The sequence below is a fragment of the Vombatus ursinus genome, unplaced genomic scaffold (assembly GCF_900497805.2).
Source record: "Vombatus ursinus unplaced genomic scaffold, bare-nosed wombat genome assembly UNPS02014810.1, whole genome shotgun sequence".
Taxonomy (NCBI): Eukaryota; Metazoa; Chordata; class Mammalia; order Diprotodontia; family Vombatidae; genus Vombatus; species Vombatus ursinus.
In genome coordinates this window covers 50,387,464-50,396,620 of record NW_020954588.1, presented here as the reverse complement: position 1 = coordinate 50,396,620, position 9,157 = coordinate 50,387,464, and the positions used below count along the sequence as shown (strand labels likewise).

The 9,157-nt window shown below is 49.8% G+C and overlaps 1 protein-coding gene across 1 annotated transcript in view; it reads right to left on the bottom strand.

Annotated features, from left to right (window-relative positions):
* Positions 1 to 9,157, bottom strand: part of MROH2A (maestro heat like repeat family member 2A) — a 53,899-nt gene that overhangs the window by 29,452 nt on the left and 15,290 nt on the right. Inside the window, exons 12-15 of the mRNA XM_027875797.1 lie at positions 8,496 to 8,606; positions 5,213 to 5,357; positions 1,491 to 1,531; positions 805 to 946 (exon numbers count right to left, since the gene is read on the bottom strand). Of these exons, the coding sequence (XP_027731598.1) occupies positions 805 to 946; positions 1,491 to 1,531; positions 5,213 to 5,357; positions 8,496 to 8,606 (439 nt within the window). The remainder of the gene's footprint in view (positions 1 to 804; positions 947 to 1,490; positions 1,532 to 5,212; positions 5,358 to 8,495; positions 8,607 to 9,157) is intronic.

Here is a 9,157-nt window from a genome sequence, read left to right as displayed (position 1 = left end):
GTCACACCAATGTCGCACCAATGTCACACCAACGTCGCACCAATGTCGCACCAAAATCACACCAACATCACACAAATGTCACACCAAAATCACACCAACATCACACAAATGTCACACCAATGTCACACCAACGTCACACCAACGTCGCACCAACGTCACACCAACGTCGCACCAATGTCACACCAACGTCGCACCAACGTCACACCAAAATCACACCAACGTCACACCAATGTCACACCAACGTCGCACCAATGTCACACCAAAATCACACCAACATCACACCAATGTCACACCAATGTCGCACCAATGTCACACCAAAATCACACCAATGTTACACCAATGTCACACCAACATCGCACCAATGTCACACCAAAATCACACCAATGTCACACCAATGTCACACCAACGTCGCACCAATGTCACACCAACGTCACACCAATGTCACACCAAAATCACACCAACGTCACACCAAAATCACACCAACATCACACAAATGTCACACCGTCACACCAATGTCACACCAACGTCGCACCAATGTCATACCAAAATCACACCAACATCACACAAATGTCACACCAATGTCACGCATTGGAGGGCCCTGGGGGAATTACAGACAAATGACAAGCCTCAGTGAAGACACCTACTGTGTGCCTGGCACATAGGAGGCACTTAATCAATGCTAACTGATTTGGGGGGGAGATAAGACAAAGGTATTCACTAAGCACCAACTGTATGCAGGACCTGTTTGAAGGATGCCTTCTGAGGCTGCTAGCCAATGGACAGACCCACCCCCAGGGGCCTTACCTTCCAGGTACTGAATCAGAGCAGGAATCTCAATTTCCCATAGGTCCGCCATGGAGGGGGCAATGCTCTGGTGCAGGGTCTTGAGCAGCTGCAGCATGGCCACCCCGCGGCCCTCTCCCTTGTAAGGGGCCGAGAGAAGCACCTGCAGTGGGGAGGAGGGCAGACGAGGACAGCTGAGCCTTCAGTCAGCAGATCAGAGACAGATTGAGGCTCCCCTCGGGAGACATGAAGCCATTTGGGGGAGGTGGGGCTCAGCATGAAACAGGAGCCTAGGATGGGCAGGGGCAGGGCCTTGGGACCAATCAGAAGTCACAACTCTGAGCCAGGGACACAGGCTCTCACATCAGGCATGTCACATCTCACAGGGCATCTTCTCTGCAACTACATCTGGCCTCCCCAAAACAAACCTCCTCTACCTTCCTCCCTCGCTGCACACAAAGATGGTCAGCGTGTCCAATCCAAATGATCCAAGGACATTTGGAAATGCCACTAAGCTCAGGACATTCCCTTGCCAGGTGGTCTGTATCTTGGGATTCTCACTGAGCTCTCCTCACTCCCAGCCACCCCCAAAGGAGCTCTACCTGGAGTAAAGTCAGGCAGGACCCCTCTCCTGTGGGCACTGAAGACACGGCAGGGATGAGCAAATGCTCACCCCACCCAGTCACCAGCAGGGTCAGCCTACTCACCAGGAGCCGGGCCAGCAGCTTCTGAGGAGCAGGGAGTTCCACTAGAAAGAAGAGCAAGCCAAGTCACGATCAGTCCAGGCATGGACCATTTGGGGCCAGCCTCAGGACCAGGCAGAACAGGTGGCTTAAGGGACTCTGAAGAGATCTTGCCCATAAACATCCCCCAGGGACTCTATCAGCATCAACCCTGGTGAAAATCTAAAGGCAGTTAGGTGGCAAATCTGGTTAGACCAACCTGTTATACCACATGACCCAATAAATTCCAAATGGGTAAATCATCAAAATATAATAGGATATCACACCATTAAAACAATTAAAGGACAATGGAAATTAAAGTCTTTCACAGCGGAAGACAAGGAAAGAATTCAACAATCTATCAGTCAACCAGTCTCCAAACAGCCACTATGAGCCAGGCACCATGCCAGATACTGAGAACATACCTGCAACAAAGCAAACAGCCCCTACTCAAGAGGAGCTGGCATTCCAATGGGAGAGATGACCAGCACAGATATAAGGATACAGAGAATGTATAAAAAATAATTGAATACAAGAACATTTGGGAGGGAAGGTGTTAGCTGGGGAGATTGGATGCCTGAGCTGTGTCCCAAAGGAAGCGAGAGACTCAGGCAGAGGTAAGGAGGGCGTGCATTCCAGGCATGAGATGCAAAGGCCTGGAGGTGGGAGATGGGGGGTGTGAAGTGCAGGGAGAGGGCCAGTTTGGTTGGATCACAAAAGGAGGGAGGGGGAAATAATGCCCAGTGAGTCACTGTTGGAGGGACTCAGGAACATAGAGGCAGCGAGGCGGCTTAGGGGGATAGCGCACTGGGCCTGGAGTCAGAAAGAATTGAGTTCAAATCTGCCTCAGTCACTTCCTCTCCATATGATCCTGGGGCAGTCACTTAACCACTGTTTGCCTCAGCTACCTCATCTGCAAAATGGGGATAATAACAGCACTTACCTCTCAGGTTTACTGTGAGGATCAAATAAGATAATATTTGCAAATCTCTTAGCTCAGTGCTTAGCATGTAGCAGGTGCTATAGAAATGTCAGTCATTATTATTATTTTTACATAGACATACTGATTCTCTGCTGGAAGAGCTATGAGGAAGTCCAGCCGTTCAGGAAAACAGTTGGGAATGGTGTGAAAAAAAAGGGACGAAGCTTCAATACTGTCCTGACCCAGGGTCTCATTCCTGCGGGCACATCCCGAGGAGGTGAGCCACAGAAAGGCCCCATACAGACCGAAACATTCTCAGCAACCCTACTTGTAGGAGCTCCCAACAGCTGGGGAATGGTTGAACAAGCTATGGTATAGGGATGAAATGAGTGTGTGAGAGGAGTGAATGAATGAAAAGGCACTCGGTGGAATGCGATTATGCTCAAGGAACTCCAAATACGAAGAGTTCAGACAAACACAGGAAGGCTGGCAGGAAGCAAGCCGAGCCCAATAGAAGGGCAAAGCCCAGCACTCCATTCTCCAGGTGGGACGTTATAGTGTAATATGCTGTGTTCTACATAAGGTAATGTCTGTTGTGCATATTCTATGTGGTATATTGTTGGGTATCAAACGTTATGACGACGGCCCTAAGTGAGACCAGCGTTAACACGCCACAAAGCTGAGGTCAACTACAGTGGAAAATGGTGGTTCCAGTTTACCCAGTTATGACCGTATAGCCTTCCTTTCTGTTGGTAACACAGGGCAGAGCGTCATTATCACATTACAGATGTGGTTTTCTTTACAGTTTTTATGGGAAGGTTCTCAGCTTTGGGGCGAGGTGTGATTGGGAAGTGACTGTTGTGTCAAAACAAAATAGTATGAATACAAACAAATTTCTAAACCCCATCAGCCCTGCCACAGAGCCTCCAAGTCTCCTAATCTCACGCCTGCATTTGGGAGACAGGGACACCATGGTCCACCCAGGTGAGCTGGCTTGTCCGTAGGTTCTGTCTAGTTAGCGGCACCTAAAGCACCAGGACTGGAGAGCCTCCTGTCCGGTGGGCCCTCTGTTACACTGCTAGAGATTTCCACCTTTGGGTCTCGAAGCCTTTGGGAACCTCCCCCTCTGCCCCCACTGGCGTGGGCAGGGCAGGTCCCCAGAGGAGCCCTGGCTTCTCCTTCTTTCTAACACTGTTGCTCATGAGCCCCCAGTTGTGTGCTTCTCTTAACAATCAGCTCATAGACCCAATTAGATTTTTAGAGAAGGGATTGGTTCAAATTACATGGCAACCACAACAGCAATAATAACTACTAGAATTACCCCAGTGGTTTAGGTTCGCCTTACAGATGTTACCTCATTTAGTCCTCACAACACCCCTGTGAGGTAGGTGACATTATTATCCCCATTTTGCAGATGAGGAAAATGAGACTACAGGGGGTAAAGGGACTCAGCCAGGGTCACACAACTGATAAGAGTCTAAGGAAGAATTTGAACTCAGATCTTCCTGACTCAAGGTCTAGCACTGCACACCCTTCCCCACTGAACCACCTAGTAGTTACAAGGAGTGGCAAGTCCTGCCCCCCACCACACCTTCCACAAATACTCGCAAGTCCGTGGGGATATGAGTGGGCACAAATGTGACATACAAATCACAGGGAACACACGTGACCAAGGCAAGGGGGGAAGCACAGGCCCTTGGGGTCCTGTCTTTCTCCTGAGGGTCCTCCCGAAGCTCCCTGCCAGATGCGGCCTTAGCAACAGATGAGGCCCTCCCGCCCCTCCTCCCCAGTCAGCGAAGCTTCTTTGGAGCATTCTGTAGAATCGTTATTACTGTTAGCTAGCAAAGTTTACCAAGCACTTCACATCTGAGCTCACAACAATCCAGTGAGGTGGGTACTACTATTATCCCCATTTCACAGATGAAGAAACTGAGGCAGAGTGGCTAGCAATTTAGTTAAGTGACTAAGTGCTGTGGGTTGAAACAACCAACAAAGAAAAGTTACCGTTTCTGGACTTCACATCAGTTAGATTCAGCAGGAATAGGGACAAGGTCCTGTTCTTCAGGCCTCCCCTTTTGCCAGACTAACATCAAATCCCCTACTGGAGCCAGCTGGCCCAATTCTACCAGCCCGGTTCTCCTACTCGGCAAGGCTGTATAAAATCAGGCTCCTGGGCCCTTGGTCCCACGTTGAGGAGCCCCAGACCCATCTCTGAGTCTGGGGTCCAGCCCAAGATGAGGCCACCCGAGTTTCAGGCCCACCAGGAACCTGCACTGCCCTCTGGGAGAGGTCACCCTTCCCTTCTTCAAAGAGCAAAGACACTGAGAGCAGAGTGGACCCAGGCCCCCTGGGCTCCCACAGCCCTCTTCCCAGGCTCCAAAAGCCCCTAGAATCCCAACATCTGTCCACTCGGGCTGCCCCCTCCATGCTGGGACTGAAAGAAAGCCACATCCTGGCTGGGCAGGTGGACCTCTTCTGGCCCAACTTCCTGTTTCTCTGAGATGAGTCATCCATGCCCCGATGCCCTCGCACCTCCCTAGGCCCTGATCTGCGGTGAGTCATCTTCAAAGGCTCTCTGCCTTTAGGGAGCCTGCTAGAACGCGTGTTTCACAATAGAAAAAAATAATGAGATACCTGAAACATCCGGTAAGTGATGGCAAACAATGTCCCCCTTTGACAGGGGCAGAGGGGGTGCGATACCACAAGAGGAAGCAGGTGCTTTTTAAGCCCCGTTCACCATCGCCTGGCCCGGGGAGCCCGAGGAAGCCGGGGACGACTCACTGACCTTGTCCGCGTCTGCCCACATTCGTGTTGGATTCTTTTTGCTGGCGCTGACGCTCGGCCAGGTTGGTCAGGCTGTTGCAGATGGGGGTGAGGGCCTCCGTGTATTCTGTCTCCATGATGTAACCCAAGAGTTTCAGCCAAAATTCCTACAGAGTCAGCAGAAGAGGGGGAAAGGAAGAGAGACTAGGATTAGCCTCAGTTCATTGGCCTTAGAGCCCTGTCCGGATGGGCTACCCGTGACAAGGAAATGACCCCAGAATGACAAGCCACAAAGGAGAATACTGAGAACAGAACAAAAATGTTTTTGTTCTAGAGGCTGATACCCAAGATAAGTCAGGAGATAAAAAGAGGACACTCATATCCCCTTAGGAATTCTGATCAATGGGCCTGGAGGAACAGACAGACGGCATCCTTAGGTGCTGAAAGCGCGGGCAGACAGTCTTGCTTAGCCAGTGGAGAACAGGAGGGGGCACCCCAAGACTGGAGAAGGACCGGTGTCATCCTGATTCCCCAAAAGGAAAGAGAGTGAAAGCTCAAAGTCTAGTCCAGTGACCTTAACTTCAATTCCTGGCAAAGCTGGAGAAGGCATTATTAAAGGGATGGCTACTGATCAATTAGAAAGGAGAACAGTGATCATGAGGAGCCATCATGGCTGCATCAACTATGGACTGTGCCCGACTGACCTTACTTTTTTTTTTGTCAGTGTTACTGAGCTGAAAAGTCAAGGCAATGCTTCAGATGTAGTTTACCTTGAAGTTAGTAAAGACTGGACAAAGTATCTCACGATATTCTGTGGTAAAGGAGAGCTGTGGGCTAAGTAGGAGGTATTTGAAACTATTTGAAACACGGTGAATGTGGAACAAGGTTTTGTGTGATGTTATATGTATAATGGGTACTGTATTTCTTGCCTTCACAATGGTTGGGGAAGAGAGCAGAAGGAGAGAGAGAATTTGGAATGGAAACAAAAAAGAAAATTAAAATAAAAGAAAGAAACTGGTAGAAAGAGAATGTGTGATGGTTTGATGTCAACTTGGGAGGTGTCTGGTGGAGGGCCCAGGCTCTGGGCCTGGCCCAGTACTATTTCACATTTCTACCAATGACTTGAAGAAAGGCATAGATGGTACCCTTATCAAATTTGCAGATGACTACAAGTTAGGAGAGATAGCTAACATAAGATGACCATCAGGATGCAAAAAAATCTTGACAGGCTGAAATACTGGGCTAAGTTTAAAATATTTCATGAAGATTAATGTAGTTTTGCACTTGGGTTCAAAAAAAACCAACCTCATAAGTGTACAATGGGGAAGGCACAAGCAGGCAGCAGTTGGTTTGAAAGAAATATGGGGGTTGTAGTGGACCAAAAACAACACGATGTGACCATGAACAAAGCTACCATAATCTTGGGCTGCACAGAGAGGAATGGTGTCGAGGACTGTGCGCTGCCCTGGTCAGACTGCATTTGGAGGACTATGTCTGGTTCTGGGGGCCATTTTTAAGGAAAAGTTATTGACAAGTTGGAGGGTGTCAATTCAGATTGGTGAGGGACTTCTAGCGTATGCCATTCAGACAAGGGCTGAAGGATCTGGGGGTGCTCAGCCTGAAGAAGACAAGGCTTCTTGTCTTCTTCTTCTAATTGACTAAACAATGACAACAAAAACACACCCACCCACCCTTGCATATTAGAGGAAGTGAGTCCAAGGAGAGATGGACCCTTAAGGTCATCTCAATTAGGCTTAGAGGGAATCCATTATTAGTTTACATATTAGTTTTAAGCTAGCAAGAGACGTTGGACAGGGAAGAAGGCATGGACGGAGAGGTGTGAGAACACACGCCGCTCCATTTCAGCTTTGCCTTGGCTGGCTTGCACCCCATCCGGCTCAGACTGGGGGATGGAGGACCACGTGACAGCAGTCTGCCTTTGGGGACTTGAAAGGCTGTTCTTTGAGAGAAGGTTTGGGCCCAGGGGCAGAACTGGCATTGGGAATGCTTTTACAGGCCCTGGTTCGACCAGGGGCCTTCTGCGGTCTCCTCCATCTCTTCCATGGTTCCCAGAAGCCACAGCTGTCATGACTAAGCCCAACCATCTGCTGGAAGCAGGTCCGTGTCTTCAGCATCCTCTGCTCGCCCTACATTCAAGCCCTCACGCCCCTTCCTCTACAGGCTCACTCCTGGATCTGCTTCTTGACTGTGCCTGCCAGGAGGACACAGAAGCCCCTTCCCCTGGAAGTCCACCCCCCCTGACCTCTCATAGTGGAAGTACCCTCTGCCCCCCATTGGCTGGCTCCTCCCAGACCCTCCATTTTAAGGAGGAGGCCCAGGCCAGTCAGGGCTCCAAGCGGCCCTCCTGGGTTCCCAGACTTTCTCTGGATGGCTTCCTTTTCTTGTATTTGTACCCCCAGCACAGTGTACCAGTCACTTATCACATTGTCTGGCACATAGAAAGGCATCATAAATGTTTGCTGATTTGATTTGGCATAGAATGGTTTCCCCATTCCGTCCATCTACTCCAAGTATACAACACATCGCAGACAAACGCAGAGATCCGTTCCCTGCTCAGTCATTCCCAAAGAACCTTCCTGTGACCTTTACTTTACTCTACTCTCTCAGGTAAGTGGCCACATTGTCTTAGAACTTTTCAAAGGTTGAACAGCTGCCTGCAGAGGTGGCCCCAAGTCGCTCTGAGCTCCCGGAAGGCCAGCCATACCATATGTCTGGGTCTGTGCCAAGTTTGGCATCCACCCTCCTTGGAAGGCTGGAAGCCAAGGCTGGGGAGCCCCTCTTGAGGGAGGTGGTAGACAATTCTTATTCAGATACAGGAGTGCTCCCCAGTGACCCGAGGCCTTTTACGACTCTGAGAGTCTGTGACTCTATGGCATAACAAGGTGGCCATACCTCCTCGTTATTGCTTAGGCTAGCCTAGAATTGCTTTGGGTTATTCTGTGCATCTTGTCTCCGGCTACAATATTTGCTCTCTCTTCCTCTGCTCTGACTGGCAAGACCGGATTTCCACAAGCTATGTCCTCTTAGGCTTCATGCCTAAGACCTGGGTAAGCCGCCACCAGGTGGGAGATGGAGCCCAAACTCTGGCCTCACAGTCCAAATGGCTGGGCATCCCATTGGTCTGGCACAGCCAAGGCCATGACTAAGGTTAAGGAGCTACATCCTTTACTTCCTTCTCATCCACCACTGCATGTAACACAGTCTAGGGCTCACTGACTTAGAACCTTAAGAAGGCTTCATGCCTTGACCTATCCATCTGGAGGTGCCCTGGAGAGATCACTCACATTGATCACCCCACTGACAGAGGCCGTGATGATCCTCACGGTGTCCATGGTGACCTTATGAACCATCTTCTCTTCCAGATCAGCCTGAGAACAGCTCTCCTGACTATTCATCTGGAATACAAAATACAAGGACACGACATCGTGGAGGGAGAGCTGGCTGCTGAGCACCAGGAGAGCCAACATAGGAGCATAGGATCATACAGGGCGAGTGACTTGTCCAGGGTCACACAGCCAGTATGTGTGAGAAGAAGAATCTGAGCCCAGAAGTCCTGTCTCCAAGGCCAGAATCTTATCCACTAAGCCACACTCTAATCACTCGCTGGCTGGTGTCCACATGGACCTGATGGCCTGATGGACCAGTGAAGAAAATCAGCATGACATGGGGCAGAGAATCCACTGAGCTATTACACAACCCCTTGGTTGTGTTAATATGTGGACAAATTCAACACTGAACCAGTGAGGGAGTCATTGAAGTTTGTGGGGGCAAATGGTGGGTAATGCTAGAGACAGGAAAGAAGGGAGGAAGGAAGGAAGGAAGGGAAAGAGGGAGGGAAGGAAGGAGGAGGGAGGGAGGAAGAAAAAAGAGGAGGAAGAAAGGAAGAAAAAAGGAGGAAGAAGGAAAGGAAAGGAAAGGAAAGGAAAGGAAAGGAAAGGAAAGGAAA